The sequence below is a fragment of the Phocoena sinus genome, chromosome 5 (genome assembly GCF_008692025.1).
Source record: "Phocoena sinus isolate mPhoSin1 chromosome 5, mPhoSin1.pri, whole genome shotgun sequence".
Taxonomy (NCBI): domain Eukaryota; kingdom Metazoa; phylum Chordata; class Mammalia; order Artiodactyla; family Phocoenidae; genus Phocoena; species Phocoena sinus.
In genome coordinates this window covers 22,778,894-22,803,980 of record NC_045767.1, presented here as the reverse complement: position 1 = coordinate 22,803,980, position 25,087 = coordinate 22,778,894, and the positions used below count along the sequence as shown (strand labels likewise).

General features: G+C 39.6%; 1 protein-coding gene, 1 long non-coding RNA gene and 1 other non-coding gene across 3 annotated transcripts in view; 2 read left to right on the top strand and 1 right to left on the bottom strand.

Moving 5' to 3' along the window:
* The first annotated feature begins 7,520 nt into the window (after positions 1 to 7,520).
* LOC116754653 lies at positions 7,521 to 8,605 on the top strand. The gene is made up of 3 exons (XR_004350110.1): positions 7,521 to 7,930; positions 8,181 to 8,223; positions 8,454 to 8,605. It is a non-coding gene; the product is annotated as an uncharacterized LOC116754653 (long non-coding RNA).
* LOC116754831 lies at positions 7,981 to 8,111 on the top strand. The gene has a single exon (XR_004350168.1). It is a non-coding gene; the product is annotated as a small nucleolar RNA SNORA24 (small nucleolar RNA).
* Positions 8,606 to 10,743: 2,138 nt separating the features above from the next.
* Positions 10,744 to 25,087, bottom strand: part of PRSS12 (serine protease 12) — a 75,514-nt gene continuing 61,170 nt past the window's right edge. The window contains exons 12-13 of the mRNA XM_032633485.1: positions 13,088 to 13,368; positions 10,744 to 11,321 (exon numbers count right to left, since the gene is read on the bottom strand). Of these exons, the coding sequence (XP_032489376.1) occupies positions 11,014 to 11,321; positions 13,088 to 13,368 (589 nt within the window). The 3' untranslated portion in view covers positions 10,744 to 11,013. The remainder of the gene's footprint in view (positions 11,322 to 13,087; positions 13,369 to 25,087) is intronic.

Below are 25,087 nucleotides of genomic sequence, written 5' to 3'. Positions count from 1 at the left end.
TTAGTGCTATTTATTGATTTCTGATTCTCCTCGTAAACACATAGTAGGGTTCCATTTCCCCACCTTTTTGAAGTTATGCATGGCCATGAAACTTGCTTTAGTCCCAGAAATATGAAGCAACATGACAAATGCCAATTCAAAATGGAAGACTTTAATAACAAGTGTGATTCTCTACCTTCCCTTCTCCCTTCATGTTGCCTAGAAATATTACAAATGGTGAAGGTTTCATTAGTCTGAGTCTCTAAATGGCCAAGAGCATTACAAGAAACAAACCTTTGTGGTTTTAAGCCACAAAGACTTTGGATTGTTCGTAACTGCAACACAACCTCACCCATTCTGATTGTGGCAGTTTTAACTGGTGTCGACAAATATTTACATTCCCTTCTTTAAGAGATGGAGCTTAATTTCCCTCCCTTTTTGTGTGAGCTGAAATTAATAACTCATTTCTAACAAGTGATGGCATGTAACTTCTCAGACTAGGTCTGAGAAAAACATTAGGACTGTCTCTTGGATCACTCACTTTGGGGAAAACCAAACTGCTGTAACTTGAGGACACTAGAGCAGACCTATGGAGATCCACATGCTGAGGAGTTGAGGCCTCTTGCCAACTATTAGCATTAGCTTGCCAAGCTCAGGAGTGAGCCACCTTGGAAGAGGATCCTACAGCCCCAGGCAACATCCTGAATGCAACCTCAAGAGATACACTAAGACAGCTTAGCTGCTCTTGGATTCCTGATCTGCAGAAATTGTACAAGATGATAAATGCTTACTGTCTTAATCCACCATGCTTTAGGCTAATTTGATACACAGCAATAGATAACAAATACATTGAATGATATAGAAACACACTAAAATTGAACATTGAGGATAGAATGAAATCAAAGATAGCTCCTAGGCTTTGAGCTTTGAAAAATTTGGAAAAATTGTGGTATCACTGACTGTAAGTTATTTAATTCCATTGTATTTTTGAGGCAAGGGCCATGTCTGCTCAACAAACATTTGCTGGAGTCTTGTAAATGTTTAACAAATGAAAAAAGTGTTCAGAACTGAAAAAAAATATTCTACTACAGATAGGGGAGAACTCTCAACTCCTCTTGTCTAGACACTATACTTCTATTACAATTTTGTTCCCAGTAGTACCACATTGCTAGTACACACCAACTGCAAGTTTAAATTCCCAAAGTATTTTAAGATGAAAGTAAGCCCACAGGCGATTTCCTGACTATATTTCCTCCCACTTATCTCAACAGTCATATGAGAGATGTGCAGTTATGCTACTTTTGTTTCCCTGATGATTACCATAGTTTCTAAACTAAAACCCTAAAAGGAAAAAGGGAGAAGTAGTATAGTTGAAGAATGAGTACTCTATAATGAATGGTTTCAGTTCATGTATCAAATGCAGAATTGAAATATTTTCCAGCCGTTTTATCAGTCTAACAGGTTCACCTCACAGTCTATCTTTAAAATCCTTAAACTAACCTTTATTTACAATCAATTTTTAATCCTTCTATCTATTACCACATTATCTCTCCTGAGAACGCACTCTAAGCCTCAAAGATTTGGCTTGAACAGTGGCTAAATCCATTAGGTATGATCTCGGAATCCCACCAAATTTAGAAATATTGCCATCTTAGCCACAAATTTCACACTAACAGTAGACAAAAACCATCACTAAAGCACCACTTGTTAAAATGAAAACAGACTAGAAAGTTATGACTTTTATTAAACTTTATTTTTAAATAGCTTCAGATTTACAGAAAAGTTACAAAAATGGTACAGGGAGTTCCCAGACACCCGTCGTCCAACTTCCCCTATTGTTAACATCTTATAATACCGTGTACATCTGTCACAACTAAGAAACCAACACTGGCACATTACTATTAACTAAATTCCACACTTCATTCAAATTTCATCAGTTTTGCATTAATGTCCTTTTTCTGCTTGAGGATCCCAGCCAGGATACAACATTACACTTAGTCATTATGTCTCATCTCCTCTGGTGTGACAGTTTCACAAACTTTGTTTTTCATGACCACAACAGTTTGAGTACAGTTTAGGGAATTAGTAGAAGGTCCACCGATTTGATTTTGTCCGATGTTTTTCTCCTGAGTAGACTGGGGTTAGAGCTTTGCGTAAGAATAACACAGAAGGAGGTGAAGTGTTCTTCTCATCACATCTTATCAGGGTACACACAATCAATATGACTTACCACTGATGTTGATATTGATTACCTGGCTTAGGTAGTATTTGCTAGATTTCTCTACTGTAAAGTTATGCTTTCCCCCTCTTGCCTTACCCTACCCATTGAAAGCAAGTCACTAAGCACAGCCCATACTCAAGATGGTGTTGGGGTAGGAAAGGGGGATTAAACTTTATCTCCTGGAGAGAAGTGACTTTTTAAAATAAATATAAAATTTACTCAATTCCTGAAATACATACTGAGTACCTCAAAGCATTTGCTAATGCAATTTAGTGCCCATTTAATGTGAATCACTCTGCTAGGCACTTCAAATAATGGTTAGAAACTGACCTACATCATGAGGAGTTTATAATATAGTGGAGAAAACATACGACAAGAAAAATGCTAGTTAAGTACTATAATGCTAGTTAAGTCACAAAAAGGGAAAAATCAAATTCAGTTGGAGTTATGAAAAGTTTCATAGAACAAGAGATATTTAAGCAAGGTATTTAAAGCTGAGTATAATTTTGACAGATGGAAATTCAACAACCATTTATGATTTTAAAAATCTCAAAAAAGTGGGTATAGAGGGAATGTACCTCAATATAATAAAAGCCATATATATCAATCCCATACCTAATATCATACAGTGAAAAGCTAAAAACTTTTCATCTAATATCAGGAACAAGACAAGGATGCCCACTCTCACCACTTTTGTTCAACATAGTATTTGAAGTCCTAGTCAGAGCAATTAGGCAAGAAAAAGAAATAAAAGGTATCCAAATTGGAGAGAAGTAAAACTGTCACTATTTTAGATGACATGATTTAATATATAGAAAACCCAAAGATTCCTCCAAAAAATTGTTAGAACTAATAAACGAATTCAGTAAAGTTGCAGAATACAAAATCAATATACAAAAATCTGTTACATTTCTACACGTTAATAACAAACTATTGGAAAAAGAAATTAAGAAAACAATCCCATTTACAATTGCATTAAAAAGAATTAAATACCTAGGAATAAATTCAACAAGGAGGTGAAAGACCTGTACACTGAAAACTATAATACACTGATGAAAGAAACTGAAGACACAAACAAATGGAAAGATTATCCATGCTCATGGATTGGAAGAATACTGTTATAACATCCATACTATGCAAAGCAATCTACAGATTCAATGCAATCCTTACCAAAATTCCAATGGCATTTTTCACAGAAATAGAACAACAAACCTAAAATTTGTATGAAATCACAAAAGACCCCAAAAAGCCAGAGCAATCTTGAGAAAGATGAACAAAGCTGAAGGCATCATGCTCCCTGATTTCAAACTATACTACAAAGCTCTAGTGATCAAAAGAGCATAGTGTTGGCACAGAAAGAGACACATAGATCAATAGAACAGAATAGAGATCCCAGAAATAAACCCACACATATACAATGAGTTAATTTATGACACAGGAGCCAAGAATATACAATAGGGAAAGGACAGTCTCTTCAATAAATGGTGGTGGGAAAACTGGAAAACCACATGCAAAAGATTAAAAATAGGCCACTATCTTACACCATACACAAAAATGAACTCACAGTGGATTAAAGACTTGAATGTAAGACCCGAAACCATAAAACTCCTAGGAGAAAACATAGGTGGTAAGCTCCTGGACATCAGTCTTGGTGATGATTTTTTTTTTTTCCCAGTGCCATACAGCATGTGGCAATTTAGTTCCCTGACCAGGGGTTGAACACATGCCTACTGCATTGGAAATACATAGTTTTAACCACTAGACCACCAAGGAAGTCCCTTGGAGACGATTTTTTGAAACTGACCCCAAAAGTACAGGCAATAAAAGCAAAAATAAACAAGTGGGGCTACAACAAACTAACAAGTTTTGGCACAGCAAAGGAAACCATCAACAAAATGAAAAGGCAGCCTACTGAATGGGAGAAAGTATTTGCAAATCATATATCCTGCTAAGGAGCTAATATCCAAAACATATAAAAACTCATACAACTCAATAGCAAAAACATCCAATCCATTAAAAAAAAAAATGGGCAGGGTCTTCCCTGGTGGTGCAGTGGTTGAGAGTCTGCCTGCCGATGCAGGGGACACGGGTTCGTGTCCCGGTCCGGGAAGATCCCACATGCCGCGGAGCGGCTAGGCCCGTGAGCCATGGCTGCTGAGCCTGCGTGTCCGGAGCCTGTGCTCCACAATGGGAGAGGCCACAACAGTGAGAGGCCCGCATACCGCAAAAAAAAAAAAAAAAAATGGGCAGAAGATCTAAATAGACATTTTTCCAAAGACATGCAAACAGCCAAGAGGCACTTGAAAGGATGCTCAATGTCACTAGTCATCAGGAAATGTACATCAAAAATATAATGAGATATCACCTCACACATGTTAGTATGGCTATTATCAAAAAGACAAGGAATAACAAGTGTTGGTAAGAATGTGGAGAAAAGGGAACCCTCATGCACTGTTGGTGGGAATGTAATTGGTGTGTAGCCACTATGGAGAACAGTATGAAGGTTCTTCAAAAAAATTAAAAGTAGAACTAGAGGGTGATCCAGCAATTCCACTCCTTGGTATTTACTCAAAGAAAACAAAACACTAACTCAAAAAGATATATGCACCCCCATGTTCACTGAAGGGTTATTTTTAACAGCCAAGATATGGAAACAACCTAAGTGTCTGATGGATGAATGAAAAAAGAAGATGTGGTACACACACACACACACACACACACACACACACACACAAAGGAATACTATTATGCCATAAAAAAGAATGAAATCTTGCCATTTGTGACAACATGGATGGATCTTGAGGGTATTATGCTAAATGCAATACATTGGACAGAGAAAGACAAACACTGTATGATCTCATGTATATGTGGAATCAAAAAAACAACCACCACCACCACCACCCATAGACTCATAATATAAACTCCAAGTTATAAAATAAGTAACTCCTGGAGATGTAATATACAACATAGTGACTATAGTTAATAATAGTGTATTGTACATTTGAAAGTTACTAAGAGAGTAAATCTTAAAAGTTCTCACCGCAAGAAAAAAAAAATGTTGTAACTATGAATGAGGATGGAGGTTAACTAGACTTACTGTGGTGATCATTTCAGAATATATACAAATATCAGATCATTATGTTGTACACCTGAAACTAATCTAACGTTATGTCAACTACAGGAAGAAAAAAAGAAAATAGATGGGAAATAGATGGAAAGACATTCAAGATGGAGAAAAGAGCATAAACAAAATATGAGGGTTCTCTCTCTCTCCCTCTCTCTCATTCATCCAGTGTTTTAGCACTTTAACCCAACACATTCATTTTAACATCTTCACTAAATCTTACTAGGTTAGCATAAGTGAATGGTGTTAGGGGCTATATTGAGTCCTCCCGAAATTCATTATGCTTAAGTCCTAACCCCCCCCCAGTACCTCAGAATATGACTATATTTGGAGATAAGGTCTTTAAAAAAATAATTCAGGTTAAAAGAGGTCATTAGGACAGGCCCTAATCCAATATAACCGGTGTCCTTATAAGAAGATATTAAGTTACAGATAGGCACAGAGAGAAGAGGATGTGAAGAAACAGGCCCATCTACAGGTCAAGCAGAGATCTCTGAAGAAACACACCTGTGGACACCTTGATCTCAGACTTCTAGTCTCCAAAATTATGAGAAAATAAATTACTGTTGTTTAAGACATCCTGTCTGTGGTATTTTGCTAGACCAGGCCTAGCAAAACAACACATGCTGTTAGAGTTTCTAAATCAAATCTAATTTGGCAAAATTTCCCACTGTGACGTTATTTAAACCTTATTATTGTGTAGTTCTTTCCATTCACTAGTATCATGAAGAGAGTAAAGTTAAGGTGAAGAAAGGAAAAAGTGAGCCTTAAAAACAACTTTAGTTCTTTCAAATTTTATGCCCTATAAACTTGTCCATACCAACCCTAACCATAACGAATTTTTGCCCTAAATTCTTTCCCCTAGAAAAGTATGTAGTGATTTCATGAAGCTTCACAGATCTCTCTTGTAGCACTTTATTCACCAGATCGCTAGATAACATTATCCCTGACAGCAACTGCTGCAACACAGTGCCCCAAATGGTCCACTACTAAGTAAAAGCTTTACCTCGATCCACCTTTTTGTCTCATACCGGAGGAAAATTAAAAGGGAAAATAGAAAATAAATTTAAATGGCATTTAACAAGCACATATCTAGGACTAAAAGTATTCCTAAACGTCTGTAATTCCCGTTTTCAAGAAATAGACCTACCATATTTTTAGCTGCATCCCCAAAGAAACGTACAGCTGGGAAGTTAAGACCCAGGTGTCCACTTGCAAGAGTCAACAGACGCTCTGGAGCGGCTAGCTTGTGGACCACAAACCCTGGCTCCGAAGGCAACACGGGAAACGTTCACACACGCGTGTAAAAGGGTCTCCCGCACGCTCGTCCGGTCTAATACCCTTTCCTTTTCCTAATCTTGTGTTTACAAAATCGTTTGGCAAGGCTTTCAGTAGAGTGCAAATACTCCTAAGAGATTAGGCTCCCCCAAAACAAAACAAAAACTGATTGCAGACCACTGACACCTGCGCTTCAGGAACAGCAATGTCGGCAGAACACGGGAAAATACGGAGTTTTTTAGCAGAGAGACCAAAAAAAAAAAAAAAATCAGCTAATTCCATGAAAATCAACCAACAAAAAGGTTAAGCAGAGAACTATCGAACCTGGTGCTTTGGTAACAAGGGTGACTTGTAAAGTAACTCCTAACAAAACAGCCCTTCCGCCTTCTTCACTCAGCGGACGCGCGAGGCCAGCAAGATTTCCTGATTTCGCGAGGACTTTTGGCAGCTCTGAATGCGCACGCGTCAGAATCGGAGGCCACGTGAGCAGCCCAGATCTAGCGCGGGGGCGAGGCGGGGTGGAGAAGCTGAGGAAGGGGAGGGCCATCAAGAAAACGGTGGCCTGGGCTTCTCTGGTGGCGCAGTGGTTGAGAGTCCGCCTGCTGATGCAGGAGACGCGGGTTCGTGCCCCGGTCCGGGAAAATCCCACATGCCGCGGAGCGGCTGGGCCTGTGAGCCATGGCCGCTGAGCCTGCGCGTCCGAAGCCTGTACTCCGCAACGGGAAAGACCACAACAGTGAGAGACCCGCGTACCGCAAAAAAAAAATGAAAGTTGGTGGCCAACGGATGGGGTGGAACCTCAGCGGAGCTGGGAGGGCGGGGCGGGGCGGGGCGGGGCGGGGAGAAAGCGCATAGGCCCCGCCCCTCGCGGCTTTTCCCCGGAATAGCGTCACCCGCTCTATAAGAGAGCGTGTGGCGAAGGATTCGGCCTTTTACATCCGGGAAGCGTCGAGTTTAGGTGGAAGTACTGCGTTGTGTTTCGTGTGCTAAAATACTTAAGACAGAACTTTTGGCCAAGTTTGAAATGCAGGAGATGCAACAGTCTTGTAGAAGTAGATCGACGTCAGCTTGGAAAACCTCTAGGTTAAAACTCCTGAGTGGGCTTAAATGTTCATTGATTCGCGGGGCAGCCACGTTCAACCGGGGGCGCTGAGTCGGAAAACTAGCGCCGGTGGGCCGTGGGCCTTCCGGCAAAGGTTAAATGCAGCTGATGACTCCGGTTAAGGTCATTAGTTCTGCTGTTGGTGTCATGTGGCCATCTTGAATCTACTCCGACACTATGAAATAATAACACCGCATCCTGATAACCCGCCAGTTTGATCCAGGTGGTGAGTAGTATCTGTAGTTGTCCTTGCTGGTCTTTTCTGGGATTATGAATCTCCATGTATCTTTGGGACCTGTCAGCTGTGGCAGTCTCCCTTCCTAGCCATGGAAGAGCATATTCTTGTTTATTGGCAAAGCTGTCACCATCTAATTGGTATCAGATTCTGACTTGCACAAGTAACATTCTTCACTTTAAAAATCTGGAGGGTACTGGGTTATTGGGCAGACATCTAACTACTGTTCAAATGTTTTTAGGAAGCTGAGCTAATTGTTCCAGTGGATGATGGAAAACAACAAGGTACGTTCCTGTTATATATACATATATATTTATTTATTTATTTCTGAATCTGAAACCCTTAGTGCTAAGGATTTGGAAGGCCAAAATTGGTATATTTTGCCGGCATTTTGTAATTTAAAAGAGTAAATAGCCAACTGAATAGAAAGTAACTGAAGTAGCTGCTAAGACTCAGCACCATGAGGTAAGTACACAAATTAGAGTTTTATAAAGCTGGTTTTCTTCTCTTGCAGAAGTCAAGAAATCCAAAGCGATATGGGTGAAGTCTTATTAGCATCCTGAAGTACACTGCCAAATGTGATTTTAAATCTCAAGTATGGTATTTAAATGGAGAATAAATAAGTGCTTCCTTGCTATATCAATAAAATGCTCGATTTGTACAGATGTCAGTGTTCCCTGACTGAATGACTAATAAGTGCAAAGGTAACTACAAGTAGTGAACAGGCTACCTCCTGTTCCACTGTTGGGAGCTCGAGTGGAAGTAACATGAATTAGTATTGTTGTGTAAGGTGTTATTTGGAGAAAACTGTTATACATAAAAACCAGTTTACCCCTGAGGAAGAGAGTAGGGTCATTTAATACCACACAGAAGATTAAGGAAACTGCACAGTGAAAAGCTATGCACTTTATTTACACAGATGTACACTGAACACGTGCATCTTTAAAACTCACACTTAACATTTAATAAGAAAATTAAGCTATAATAAATGCATATTTTATGAACCAAGCATTCTACCTCAAGGTTGAGCAAACTGCAGGCCATCTGTTAACTATCTGTTCTTTAAGTTTGCCAGCCTCTGGTCTAGTTAAAAAGCCAATATAAATGTTTGCATCAGCGTTGTAGTTCAATTACAAGGATGGCCCATGAGAAACTTTCAGGAAGATAAATTTTCTCACCTGCATTGCAGGTTTTTCCTTTATCAAAGTCATGAGTGTTTAGAAAACGTTTTAGTGCTATTCTACTTGAACTGCATTGCAGTTCTGCAAAGTAGTAAACTATAAAGCACTTTCAGGTTAGCACCAGTTGTTTTACATAGCTCAGAATTTACAAAAGGGATGCAGTATGATACAGAAGGGAAAGGGATGGGGGTGAAGTCCCTCCCTGGCGAGTTAGCCATTTAAGAGGATTACTTAAGCATTCTAAATCCTATAGTTTGTACTCACCTCTTCACCTTTTTTTACTACCTGGGATTTTGAGAAGGACTCGTGATAGCAGTCTACTCAAGTATCCTGAGGGCTTACCTTTTATATTTGGGCAAAGATTTTGTGCTGCTACCAAGAATGCCCTGTAGGATACATAATATAAGCAGCTATCCCTTACTCCTTTGGGAAACAGCGGGAAGGAAAACTTACCTTTAGACAGGAGAACCATGGGTTAGAGGGGTGGAAGGAGATGCTCTTGTCTGCATTGGGACTCTTCCTGTTCTGGAGTTTGGATTCAAAGCCTTTCAACAGCTGTGTCATCTTGGCCTCTGCCTGTTAACCCATTTGAAAACTAGAAATATTATAAAATCTTACCTTTTATAAATTGTCAATGAGGTGCATAGCCACCTAGCACATAAGTGGTATATGGATTAAACATAACAGTTATTTTAAACTTTCCCAAACTATAGACAGGGAAAACATTTTTAATGGTCTATTTTTATTAGATGGGACTGTATCAGGATAGTCTGCAGGTTTAAGTTAGTTGCCAGAAGGTTGCAGTAGGTGGCACTCTTAAATCATGGTCTGGAAAACAGCATGATGCTAAAGAAAAAACATATTTTTACCAAGCTGTAAATTTGAAGTGATTAAAAGTAATCAAGCAGATTGAATTAGGTTGTGCATTAAACAGTTTGAAGGCAATTCTTATGTTTTCAGGAATGCTGAAGTGTGCTAACAACATACAAGGTAGCTAGAATGTTTTTCTCTTTAGTTGCCATAGTGCTTGGTACAAAGGCTTCATTCAGGAATGTACTGTGACAATGATATTCCTTTCCAGTCAGTTTATAATAGAATTCCTTTATCTTTTTTGGCCTTCGATTTTCTCACGAAAGGCCAGAAAGATGTGGTCTGATATTTTTATCAGCCTAAGGAAAAAAGTCCGAGCTTAAAAAATTACATGAACAGAAAACAATGCCACTCTTATTTTTTTTTGGTGGGTGCGGTACGCGGGCCTCTCACTGTTGTGGCCTCTCCTGTTGCGGAGCACAGGCTCCGGACGCGCAGGCTCAGTGGCCATGGCTCACGGGCCCAGCCGCTCTGCGGCATGTGGGATCTTCCCGGACCGGGGCACGAACCCGTGTCCCCTGCATCAGCAGGCAGACTCTCAACCACTGCACCACCAGGAAAGCCTGCCACTCTTATTTTGAGTATAGTAAAGAGTATTTTTTTATGTCAAATGTAGGCTCTTTATATGAATATATACCATATTGATTCAGTTATAAAGGAGTTCTCAATCCAAGTAAATGTAAAAACAGCCTGACTGCACAATCAGTATACAATAATCTCTGGAGAATGCTGAGAAACAGGCAGAGACAAGACTCATGGGAATAATGAATTTAGTGTCCATTAAACTAATTTGGGTAGGCAACTGCTAAATAAGGATAATCATTACTACACTGAGGTATCTGTAGCCAAAATGTTCACATCACAAATTCTCAAGCAGCAAAGGGGTGCACAGTTCTTACGACAACACAAAACACAGAAACACAGATCTCCGTTCCCGTTAGTTGGCATCTCAGCTAAATGCCAATGTTGGAAAGTTTCCAACAGATACTCTAAATATTATTTTCTTGAGGTTTCCATGAAGGATTACAGTTTGGTGACACTTTTTATCCAAGGTACAAAGGCTGAGACTTTGGTATAAACACCAGGGGAATCCTTAACCCCACAGCCATATCCCCAGGAAGTCACCCCGTATACAACCCAGCTTTCTCCTGGCCGTTCACACATGAGTGGTCCTCCGCTGTCTCCCTGGCAGCTGTCCACACGTTTGTGTTCATGGAGGTTTCCAGCACAGAGCATCCTTCCTGTAAATCGACCCTTATAACGGTCTTCACAAAACCTCTTGGGAAGTAAGGGGATGGCTGCTTGTTGTAGAGTTCTTGAGTAGGCTCGTCCTATGCAGGCCAAATAATTGAATTAGATGCCAGGTAAAGATGGTAGTGAAAAGAGCTACATTTAACAGTTTAATGAACATTTAATAGCCCTATTGAAATAAAAAGCCCTATTGTGGCATTAGTGTAGTTTAAGTGAGTGATAACTATAAATGGTATTTTTTTTATTGTTTGCACTTAACCATACTCTAACCCTTCACCATTCTGTTTCTCAGTACCGCATTTTTGGAAGAATACTTTAGTAACGCTTACAGACTTGCCCAGTAGAAAAAGGTAACCTACAGAAAGCACATTTGTGCAGGCTTTAGAATTTGAATTCTGTATATTAAAACACTGAGGGTGCGTTCATGCTGGCTCTGTATTAGCAAATCCACTGCTCTAGGACTCATCTACTTCACTGACTTGAGGATTAATTATAAATCTATATAAGCACATAAGGTGGCAATTACTATCCTCAAGAGAAACATGGCATTTCATAAAGATGGTTCAGAAACAACATTCTTACATAGAAACAGGCTGAAGTTTAGCCACTTGTTAACATATTCTATTTACTAGTAAGCCACTCATTCTCTATTTAGTGGCTAAAATGTATAATTGATAGGTTCTCCATGATAGCCTTTTCTTGGATATAAACTCCACATTATTCTCCAATCCTATTTACTCAACTGGAGTGATTCATCCACAATAAAACATTTTGTAAAATTTACTTTCTTTGTCATCTCTATTCAGATGTAGTGTCTAAAGGGAGGTGACTGGATTCCCTTTCCTGATGAAGTAATAATTTCAACAGCTATACTCCAGCCTTCAGTTTGCCTCAGATCAGCACAGCGTCGTGAGAAGGCATTTACTCTGACTTGATTCTATCATATCATTCAGGAAATGTTTCCACTTTTTAAGGTTTATTTCAGGATTGGTCGCAGAGCTTTTTCAGTATTGTGTATCTGCTACAGATGTTCTACATTTTGCTGCTATGAAATAATGTAAGTTTAAAGCCCAGATTTAATGTAGCATGGGGTAAAATGAAAACAAATACTTATATTTACTAAATATAACCTTATTGAAATTATCACCTGTAGAAATACTTATCTGATGTTCTTTTCAGTTTTAATTACTTTTAATGGAGAGCAGTCAACCCAATCATTTCTCCTTACTCAGTCATTTGTGAGTCGAGCACCTAATCCAGGTGAGACCTAGATGTTTCGAAGACCATCCTGAGCAAGCACTAGCTGATGTTAACTCTAGCGAGACAATACAGAAAGCTGTTTGCCTGAGAAGAGCACAAGCTGAACACTATCCTGCTTGGGGACGGGGAGGTGGGAAGAATGAGAAGGGGGTTGTGGAAGGAGAAACCCAAGTAAGTGAGCTGGATCCTTCCTCTTGAACCTCAGCAGCTCTGATTTTTGTCTGTTCTTCATTTAGGAATTCTGCATAAGATTTACTTTGATAAAGGGCTCCATTACAACAAAGAAACCATCAAACACCAAAGCCCTTTGCTGGGGTAGCTACATCAAAGTCATTAGGAAAACTTTTTAAAATAGAGACAGCTAGGCCCAAATCCTGAGTCGGGTCTAAGTTCTAATGGGAACCACAGTACCCTCAGGGTATGAATCCAGATTACACGCATGCGTCTCACACTTGGCAGAATTTCCAAACAACTAAGCCTGAACCCCCTTTAAGATTTTGCTACCCACTGTACACTCAAATGTATGGATAATCCCAGACACAAGCAGGTGCCCAGATTTTAATTGTTTCTTTGGGTTATTTGTTACCTGTGTCTCCCCATCCTGTTATGTAACAATTGGAGGCTGTTTTCTGTGGCCTCTCTCTCCGGAGTGGCAAACAGGCTGGCAAAACGTGGCTGCTGAATCTGGCACATTGTTCTTCTGGTCCTTGTAATCTAACCAGGGCGATGTCGTAGTCACTGCTGTCTGGTCGATACTCCCGGTGAATCACAATCTGCTGAACTCCAATTTCTTCCTCAAACTCCTCCGGCACCAGAGTATGGTAATCCCCAACCCGAACAGCATAGTTCCTAGTGCTGTTACCATACCTGGGGGGCAGAGAGAGCTAATGGGAGGCTTGTTTCAAATGTTGTAAATTGGTAACTGTCAGCCAGGAAGGTTAATAGAGATGCTTGTAAGTCTTTCTTCCAAATCATTAATCCCTTTTATAAGTTGAACCTTCCTTTCCTTTTCTCTGATCCCACTGCTCTCGGGCTCACACTCTAAACCCACTGTCATCACTTTTTTTCTTCATTCATTTCACTATTTAACCCAGGTTACCATCTGTTTTCTGAGAAGGAGCAAATGTGGAAAGTAAGGACTAATCACTAACCTGTCATTTCCCCGCCATGAAAAAGGATCAAAACAGGAACAAAGAGTATAGGGCAAAATTACCATCCTGTGTTTGCTGTCATCATTTTTCTATCATTTCCAAGATTGTTAGTTCATCCTGAAATTCCATGAGGGCAGAAACTATGTCTGATTTAACTCTGTATCCCCCAAAGCACTTAGCACAATCCACTTTACTCCTCTTTTCTGTGAACTGAATGCAGACCAAAACTATCTTCAGGGCAACATACATTCGTTATATGCTCTCATCTCTTAAATCTTTGTTCAGACATCACCTCAGTAAGACCTACCTTGACATCTAAAATTGCAACCCACCCTTGCTTGTGCTCCCATCCCCCAGCACTCCCAATATCCTTAATCTGCTTTACTTTTCCTTTTTTATTAAACACTACTTTCTAACAAATCATCTAACTTACTGTTTATTGTATTTATTGTTCTCTGCCTCCCCGCCCCCCCCCCGACCTTGAACAAACGGTACTCAAGGGCAGGGATCCTTGTGTTCACACTGAGAATAGTGATGCCAGTTAAGTAGGAATGCAGCGTATGTTTGTTGATTTAGTGAATGAATGAATGAATGTTTATTTTTAATGAATGTGTCTTTTTTCCACAGGAACTATTCAATTAAAATAGAAACACAGTATTTACTTGATTGACAGTTCTCAGCCTGTTTTTCAGCCAGCATACCTTGATTCTGATACATCTGCCTAAAGCAGTTTCTCAACCTCAGCACTACTGACATTTGGGACCAGATTATCATTTGTTGCAAGGGGCTGTGCTGGGCATTGTAGGATGTTTAGAAGCATCCCTGGCCTCAATTCACTAGATGCCAGTAGCATGCACACTCACATACACACACCCCAGTTTGACAGCCAAAAATGTCTCCAGATATTTCCAAACATTCCCTAGGGTGCAAATTGTCCCCACTTGAGAACCACCAACCTAAAATACATCAGCCAACCCACCTCCTGATCACTTCCTCTTCCTCACTGAAGAGTATAGCACCTTGCTCGCTTCTCCTCTATAGCTACTTAAAACATTCTCAATGACTTAATTCCCAACACCTTTCCCTTTTAGTTCCCTAACCTCCTCACCTGCAGAGAGTGTTTTCTCTACTTGATCTCAGCCCCCCACCTACAGCTCATACTCACCAAATATTACACATTTTTGAAGTCTTGATTTCAAGCATCTCATCTTGACAGTTTTACAGCTCTACTCATACTTAAGTACCTCCTATCTTTACAGTTTTACAGCTCCATCCACAGCTCTTCACCCCCACTGGACTTCAATCCGTCAGCCCCACTAGTTTTTTCATGTCATTCTCACTCTGCTTATGCCTTCTTACAAGGCTTGGATTCCATCATCACTCTTTTGCAAAAACTCAATCCTTCTTTCCCTGATCTGCCAAAACTCCAACTCTGGTTTCATCAACTCACCACCTACTTACCGCTAGCATCTGACCGTTCAAAGGGAAAAACAAACATTTAACAGCTCTCACCTTAATTTTTTTTTTTATCAAAACTTCAATACCTTCCACTGGAAACGGGGCCTGTTCTTGAATGTGAATTTAGAGAAGTGGTATTCAAACACTGGAAGTTTCTAGTGACTGCCTATTTGAAATAACCTTTCATTTATTCCTATAACATTTCTGGAAGTTATAAGTTGCTCAAAGATTCTTATAACCCTAAGTAGGGCTCTGACAACATTGCAATATATAAAGTGATTTTCTTAACTGTCAGCTCAAAAACCTGAACAATGCAACGAAGATGATTTAGCTTATACAACCACCTACCAGTGATCTATGAAACTAATAATTTCCTGTGGTTCCTTGAAATTCTCCATTTTCAACCTTAAATTATCACATATCTTTAAAGTTCAGAAGGCTTTTCATATATTGTACCTAGAGACTATCTTCTTATGGGTTCCACTTCAAACTTTAAGTTGAGGATTATTTCATATCCTGAAACTCTAAAAAGTAATAGTCATGAAGAATAATCAGATATTTTAATAACTCACTTCTACTTTCTGTGTATTGATACTAATGTATTATAAAAATTCAATAGGACTCATTAATATATTCAGGTTTTAAAGCAAAATCCCAAGTGACTTATGTTTCTAACAAGAATAACTATCAATGCATCCTTGAAAGTGCTGCTGAAATGTTTCATATATGTTTGGAATGAAATCTAAGAAATTATCTCAAGCTTCACTGTCCAGTACAGTAGCCACATGTGGCTAATGAAGTGCTTGAAATGCAGTTGGTCCAAAATGAGATGTGCTAAAAGTACAAAAATATGCACAAGATTTCAAATATTTACTATGAAAAAAGAATATAAAATATATTGTTTCTCTAGATAATAAGACTATCAGATATCTCAATTTCATATCATATTCTGCAATGATATTTTGGATATACTGAGTTAAATGAAATATATCATATATAATGATATATAATATATGGGTGAAGTTAATTTCACCCATTTGGTTTTTTAATCTTTTAATGTGGCTACTAGAAACTTTAAATTTATATACATGATTTGTATTTGTGGCTCACGTTATATATCTAGTAGATAACACTGGTCTAAAGAAATACTATGGCATAAAGTAGGCATCCTATTTTTAAATTTTTCTTTAATGCAGTTTCTTGTGTTGCTTATAACTTTTAAGCTCGAGTTATGAGACATTCCCTTCATATGTCAACTTTTTATATTTAAGATAATTACATTACTGTTCAACCAAAAAAAAGTTATTGCAACAATATTTTCCATTCTTTGAAAAAGAGCTGTGATACAGCTAAAATAATCCTTGCATCTAAACTGGCTATATAAATATATCCTACATTATCTAAAAATTGAGTCTTCAGCCAGTGAACAAAGAAACAGGACATTACTACAGCAAGGAAATTTATTTTTTAAATATCCCAGTTTTAAAGTCTTGGGAAATCTTGCCTTAACGCGTCACTTCATGCCTGGATTACTACAGCAGTCTGCTAAATGGCCTTGCTGCTTCAAGTTTCAACTTTTTCAAGCCATCCTTCACATTGCAGCCAGAACAATGTTTCTATCTAATAATATAACTACTCTTCTGGACACCCTTCCAGATAGATACTCTTTACTGTCTACATAGTAAAGTTCAAATTCCTTAAATGATAGACAAACCCATCCAAGAATGGCCCTTGTCCACCTCTCTGATACCACCCTCTTCCTCGTGTCTGTGTCCCTGTCATTCTGGCCGCTTGAAGAGGCATCTGACAAACCTGTCTTTATTCAGACTATTTGCAATATCATTCCCTCCACCCCTCATCCTAATATGGCAAAAACTGATTTTATCTTTCAAGTCTCAAGAGCTCCTAGGAAGCTCTTCCTGCCCTCCCCGAAAGCTAGCCAATCCTTCTTTTGAACACTCCCAGTAGCACCGTCAGAGCGTTTATAACAGCTTCTACAACTTGTTAAGATGTCAGGTCTCCCCAGTTAAAGGCTCCTTAAGTGTAAAGACTATGTCATGCTCACTTTTGTATCCTCAGCACCAAGCAAAGTGGTTTGCACAGAGAAAGCTCTTAATAAATATATGTTAAATGACTTCTTTTGGAAGACACGTTCTGTTCACATACATACACTCTGATCCCGAACTTACTGAAATGAGACCTCCTCTCACCAATTCCTATGTTATAACAACACCATCACAAAAGTTACTTTTTAAAAAAAGTCTCCACAAAGATCTAATGTTCTCATTAATACTGGCTGTTCATCAGAATCACCTGTACCACTTTTAAGAATACAAATGTCTAGGGGCTTCCCTGGTGGCGCAGTGGTTGAGAGTCCGCCCGACGATGCAGGGGACACGGGTTCGTGCCCCGGTCCGGGAGGATCCCCCATGCCATGGAGCGGCTGGGCCCGTGAGCCATGGCCGCTGAGCCTGTGCGTCCGGAGCCTGTGCTCCGCGGCGGGAGGGGCCGGAACAGTGAGAGGCCTGCGTACCTCAAAAAAAAAAAAAAAAGAATACAAATATCCAGGCCACACAGACTCTGAGAACATTAAATTAATAGGGCTGATGTAGGACCATGGGTGATCCAAATTCACAGTCAGTCTGGAGAATTACTGAACCAAAGACTTAAAGGCACGGGCATAACGCCCGCCTCTTCATGCCTGGAATTTCACTGGGTGAAGTAGGAGATGACTAACAGACTGCCATAACACAAACACGTACACATTCCATACTTATACTGTGTTCTCAGGTCAGGTAGATTTCAGCGGGTATTTTTGAATATACTCCCAAATTAATATGCTCACCAAGCAGGAGTTGATATTAACCTGAGAATAAAAATAAAATATTTACCTGACAAGAAGGAAAAATGCATCATTCTTGTTAAAATGAAGTTCCTTATTAGAATCTATGCTTTTGAAGTCGTCCTGATTTAAGAAATGGACCAGCTAAACCCAAGCAGTGATTCCCACACTCCTTTCACTCCAGTTATTCTTAGAATAGATTTATGCTTGGAATTTGAAGAGCATCTGACACAAGACTGGATTAGTTTTCTAACCAAATATTTGTCTTCCAGTGTCACCTCTCCTAGTGAGTGCGATTATATATATATACTTCAGGGATAACACTTTGGCTGAGGTTACCAGTATGATTTTGCACTTTGAAATCATTTTCTATGGTTCTAGGCTTCTCAAGAAAAATATATCAAGGAATTCTTTTTCAATGCATTTTAAGGTCTTTCTAGTTGAGCTTTTGTTATTTTGATACACTTTATTCAAAAACGCTTCTAAAACAAACATTTCAGGTTTTGGCTGACACGCCATTCAGTTGTTTGCTTTGCTGAAATGCTTTCAACTCCCCCTCAAATAAAAATTGGATGAAATTCCTGGACAAGTTTGAGCAAGAGAGGATCTGAGACAGGGCAGTTAGTAAAATCCACTATTCCAATTTCTCTGAGATTCTGGAATTAAACTACAATTAAAATTCTCTAGAATTAGAAGAGTTAATTCAGGTCATGGTCATTTTCTTTATGACAGTCATTTTCTTTCTTTATAGATTCATCTCTTTAAAAAGACAGTATTTTACATCAGCCTGTACACATCTGCTACTTCTAGAATCTTTTCTTTCTCTGTTGTCTGGATGAAACTCAAAAAGTAGTTGACTGAAATTGCTTGTGTAAATGGTTCCAGTTGCTTATGGAGAAGAGACCTTCCCTGTAGAACCTCGCACTGTCCCTTACATACATGTAGTGTGTGTTCAGGAAATGGTTTTAGCATAGTTGATGGTATTGTGTATATCACCAAAGACCATGTTCTTAAGAACTCTACCATATACTAGGTCATGGTGGAACATATGTTAAGTACCACAAACATTTTGTTCTTAAAAAGAAGTCCCAGGCTTCCCTGGTGGCGCAGTGTTGAGAATCTTCCTGCCAGTGCAGGGGACATGGGTTCGGGCCCTGGTCTGGGAAGATCCCACATGCCGCGGAGCAACTAGGCCCGTGAGCCACAACTACTGAGCCTGCGCGTCTGGAGCCTGTGCTCCGCAAAAAGAGAGGCCACAATAGTGAGAGACCCGCGCACCACGATGAAGAGTGGCCCCCGCTTGCCACACTAGAGAAAGCCCTCACACAGAAACGAAGACCCAACACAGCTATAAATTAATTAATTAATTAATTTTTTTTAAAGGTAAAACTTAAAAAAAAAAAAAAGGGCTTCCCTGGTGGCACAGTGGTTGAGAGTCCGCTTGCCAATGCAGGGGACACGGGTTCATGCCCCGGTCCGGGAAGATCCCATATGCCGCAGAGCGGCTGGGCCCGTGAGCCATGGCCGCTGAGCCTGCGCGTCTGGAGCCTGTGCTCCGCAGCGGGAGAGGCCACAGCAGTGAGAAGCCCGCGTACCGAAAAAAAAAAAAAAAAAGTCCCATTACTCTGTGGCTCATCTTTCTAATTATAATGTCTAATAATTTAGATGTTTCTGATTTTCAGAGCAGCATTCTCTGACAATTTCCAGCTTCTCTGGTGATTCTAGGCAAAAAAGTCAAATAGATAAAATCAGGTAAAGCTATATTCTTGATCAAATCAAATTTGCAGAAGAATTACAGAAATGAAAGAATCCTTGTTTTGGGCACATTCTTTCCTCCAAAGTGGCATTTGTTATCAGAACAAGCAATTAAAAGAAATTAGTTTAACATTCAGGAATTTTTCTCTCAATTATATTGCCATACCACCATAGAGAGAGGGTCATTTTACAGTACTTGTAGTAATGATTTAAAGTAGGAAATAAAAAAAATTAAAAATAAAGTAGGAAATAGTGGGAGTTCACTGGTGGTCCAGTGGTTAGGACTCCATGCGTCCACTGCAGGGGTCAGGGGTTCGATCCCTGGTCAGGGAACTAAGATCCTGCAAGCCACATAGCGTCGCAAAAAAAAAAAAAAAAAGTAGAAAATAGCAAAAGCAAGCAATTTATATTGTGTAAAATTCATAGGGCAACTGCAGAAAAACTTAATTTATCCAAGTTTCTGCTTCAAACTGTCAATGGTATATTGCATTCCAAAGTCTGTATTAACACTAGGAAAAATGTGAAAAATGGGATAGAAGGCCTTTAAATGGTGATTCACCAACTACCTCAGTTACCCTCGTTAACGTTGGCATAAAAGAATGTTTTGGACACCTCACAATACGTGAAAGCTATGAATGTAGAGCTGGATTACTAGAACTGTCAGCCTTCCAGTAAGGTACCCTCATCATACAGAGACAACTCTATAGGAAATGAGTGTAACAGGATGGTGGATGTGAGTAACTATGTATGTTCTGATCTCATCATCCCCAGGCCATCATTCCTAGATTATTCTGATATAAGGATTACATAAAAGAGTGACTACTCTGTGGGGGCAAAACAAATAAACATAAAAAACTGTCATCCCGTAGAATAAAGTAACACAGACGGTGATAGCAATCTATGCCTATTGTTCAGAATGGCTATTCAAGAGCACTGGCCTACATCATCACTGCAACACTTAGGCACCAAAGGAGGCCCCATGAACAAGAAGCTATTTTATATATTGAAGTCCAGTAGTTAAAGCAGCAGAGATACAAACAGAAAGGAAACGGGGGTGAGAGAGATAATTTCAAAATATGAAATCTAGGTACCCTAGCAGTGGGTCTTAAGTTAGACTCCCAAGAAATCAAAAAAATGGTAACCTCTCAGAACCTGACCACATTGCTTCTGTACTACAGTGTCTACAATTCCAGAGGAAAACTATTTTTTGCAAACTTCAGAGTTTCTGATGATTAAAGGAGGGTTGTTTTAATCCAAAGTCCCTGAACCCAGAAAACAAAATTTGGAGTTTGTTCTAATCACTGGTAACTGTCCTTATGGCTGTCAATAAACTTACTGGAATAAAGATGTGAGGTGTAGCCTCCTTGGGCACTTCAGAACAAGTCTATGAAATCCGGTAAAGGTTACAAACCAAGTCAGATGAACTTGTAACACCTTTGCGAAACAATTTTCTCCCTACTCACATTAAAAGAGTCTTGCGGTCTATCCAAAGCACATCAAAAAGTTGCATATCATAATCTGCTCCTCTGTTTTTTAATCAGCTGTCTATTATACCGCACAGATAATGGGAAGAAACTCAGAATGACGTATGGAAGGAGTTATCTGTTGATCTAGGTTTAAAATACCACCATCCTCTAAAGAGTCCAACATCCTTAAACATACCCACTACCTGGCAACCGAGCCCCCACTTTCATCCTGCATCCATCATTTAGGAGGGTCTGGTATGTGCCAAGTAATAAACGAGACACTTGGTTTATAAACACAAATGAGACCATTACTGACTTGAAGCAATAATCTAGAAGGATCAGGTCAAGGGAGGAATAGTGACATGTAAACAAACAAACCCAAACGTGTACCTTAAAAAAAAAAAAAAAAGACCTTTGAGGGAACTCAAAAGTCAGATCAAAGTTTTCAACCTCAAGTGGAATTTTTGGGCAATTACCCGACTTTAATACTTTAAGCCTTGGACCCCTAAGTCTATAACTTTTAGCAGAGAAAGATTTACTTGAAAGAGAAGGAGTCTTGAACAAGAGGAGAAAAATCTAAACTGAACGTACTGAATTATTTTGCTTAAATTCTAAGCGCAAGACGGGCTTCTCCAGTTTCTCTGCAGTTTCCTACCTCGTTTTTCTCCACTAGTCAGTGGGATAAAATCATCCTGAATTCTCTACTTTTGCTCATAATAATCTTTGATTCCTTTTTGTGAACCCCAACATAATAAGAGCCAACATTCGTTTCGAATTTTACAGTTTATAGAATACTTTCACATACTTCGCAGATCATTTGTTCCTCACTGTAGAACGTTATTGCCTTCATTTTACAGATGAGAAAATTGAGGCTCCCAGAGGTTAAAATAATTCCCACAAAGTGAAACAATTAACAGTTGGAGGAGCTGGAACTGTAACCTTGGTCTTGATGGCCAGATCCCAGTCGCTGGTTACACAGTACCAAGTTCTATTGATTTCTATCAGGGTCTCTACCTTCTCTCCCTCCTTTTCTTTTCTACCTTCTATCTTTATTACAATAGCCTTACAACCAGTCTCCCTCCAGTTCCTACCACAATCGGTTTAATCACTTGGTAACATGGACCAATTTGAGTCACTCCAGAAAAAGGCACAGAAGCATGTATGCAAATATTTCTCATATAATTTGAAGCCTGTTCACAGACCCCTGCCCCCAGATCTATCCCATACATCTCCTAAAACTCCTCTGTGATCATATTTCAAGGCTCAAAAACCTTTAGTGTTTTCCCACTGCCTAGTGAATGAAACAGATTCAGCACCCTGGCATTCCAGACCTTTCCTGCTTCTTTACTGTAAGTCCGCTATACAAATTGCAGATCCACGATCCTAACTAATAACTGGCATCCTTCAAATATGCTTTATGCTTTCTTTCTCACCACTGTGCTCTCAACACGAAATGTTATCTACCTCCAGCCTCTACCAATACACGAATCCAGCCTCTTTGCTTGAACAGACTTCATAACAGAACTCACTCCTCCTCCCACATACAGCCCATCCCAGCTTTGTCTTGTGTTAAAGAAATAAAAAGGAAACAGACCTCTTTCCTATTTTAAAATGAAAATTACCTTTCATTAGCATTTGTGGTACTTGAAGTAACAGGTAATGAATTTAATCTGATTCCACACACTCTCGCCTTTCTGCTTGCCTTCCTTAGTGCACCATGTCACTTTGTCAGAGGATGGCACTCGGAACTGAGCACAGTTCTCTCTGTTTGATAGCGACAGTGCTTTTGCCCCCTACAACAGCTTGAGCACAGGACAGAAGAGCAAGCGTCTTGTTGTGTTGGCGCTGTTCTGTCAGGGCTGCCCAAGGCTGATTAACTTTGTGGGCAACCACATGGCATCACTGACTATTAAGGTTGCAGGATGCTAAAACCCATAAGGTCTTTTTCACGTGTGCTGCATTCAAGCCAGGTTTCCTGAACTAAAGGCAGCATTTTACTTCCTCTTTATTCCACATTACTTTTTTTTTTTTTTTTTTGCGGTACGCAGGCCTCTCACTGCTGTGGCCTCTCCCGTTGCGGAGCACAGGCTCCGGACGCGCAGGCTCAGCGGCCATGGCTCACGGGCCCAGCCGCTCCGCGGCATGTGGGATCTTCCCAGACCGGGGCACGAACCCGTGTCCCCTGCATCGGCAGGCGGACTCTCAACCACTGCGCCACCAGGGAAGCCCTCCACATTACTTTTTTATTAGAATCAGCCTACCAATATTCTTTGCCACCATGAATCCAATCTTCTAAGATATTACGTGTCCCTCCCAATCTCCTGGCATCAAAAATATGATTAATTTATCATCACTGTCCCGTTTCAGTTTAGTGATTAATATGTTGAATAGGGCAAGGATAAGTATCCTGTTAACTCCATTATAGCCTTCCTCATCATCATTCTTCAAAAGTCCAGACCACATTCTATTCTATCCAGGAGCAAGAGGGTCTTAACCTTTAACGTTCACGAGAATCATCAAAGATGCTTGATAAAAATGTAGGCCCTCCCTGGTGGCGCAGTGGTTGAGAGTACGCCTGCCGATGCAGGGGACGCGGGTTCATTCCCCGGTCAGGGAAGATCCCACGTGCCTCGGAGCGGCTGGGCCCGTGAGCCATGGCCGCTGAGCCTGCGCGTCTGGAGCCTGTGCTCCGCGACGGGAGAGGCCGCAACAGTGAGAGGCCCGCGTACCGCAGAAAAACAAAACAAAACAAAACAAAAAATGTAAACTCCCGGGTCTTAGCTCCAAAGATTCAGTAGATCTGGGATAGGGGCCCAGAAATCTGGATTTTTAATAAGCTGAATGTATTGGGTTGGCCAAAAGGTTCATTCGGGGTTTCCCGTAACATCTTACAGAAACACCCGAATGAACTTTTTGGCCAGCCCAATACCTAATATTGCGGTGAAAAGACCACACTTTAAAAATGGTACTCTAAACTTTTTTCGATCCCATATGTCTCCCTCCTCTGGGTTCCTATAGCTGCATTAAAAACTCATGGTACCAAGGGTCCTATCCATCTTATTCTCCGAGATATTTCTAGCGCATGGCACATTCCTGGGAACATTACAGGCTCAATAACTTTTTGTTAAGTTAATAAATGAATCTTTATTGTCTGTGCCATTCATGTAACACAGGACTATATTAAACCCACTGGTATATAGGTGAACTCTCAAACTCAATTATTACCGCAGAAATGACAAAGGCTATGTAAAATACAGATTTGTGTCTTCTGCAGCACCTTGAACATGGAATATTAGTCCACAATATTTATCAAAATAGATAAGAGGAAGTGAATAGAGATTCTAGAAACAAAGATACATGAGAACTTGGCAAACAACACCGTTGACATAAACCAGCTGGTAAAGAATGGAATGTTTAGTTTTAAAAGGTACTGGGAAAACTATCCATAAAGAAAAATATAAAATTAGGTCCCTTCCTTACACCATATACCATACACACACACCAAAAAAACTGTAAACAGATTAAAAATCTAAATAGGAAAAGCAAAATTGTAAATTTTTTTTGTAAAAAACTACCATCTTCACATGGGGCTAAAGAAGAATTTTTAAAATAAGATATACAAAGCTTTTATAAGACCTTAAAAGTTGACACATTTAAATATATTAAAATTAAAACATCTTCATAAGAAAGAAACCTTAAACTAGGGAAAGGACATGCCCCAGATTGAGAAAAGTTATTTGTAACACATAATAACAAAGATTCTGTACAAAGAATATATCCCAAAATATGTTTAAATCAATTACAAAAGACAATCGAATAGAAAAATAAGCAAAGGATGTGAACAAATAATTCATGAAAGAGGAAGACACTAATCAGGAAAATAGAATTAAAAAGAAATCCGAAAACTCTAAGAC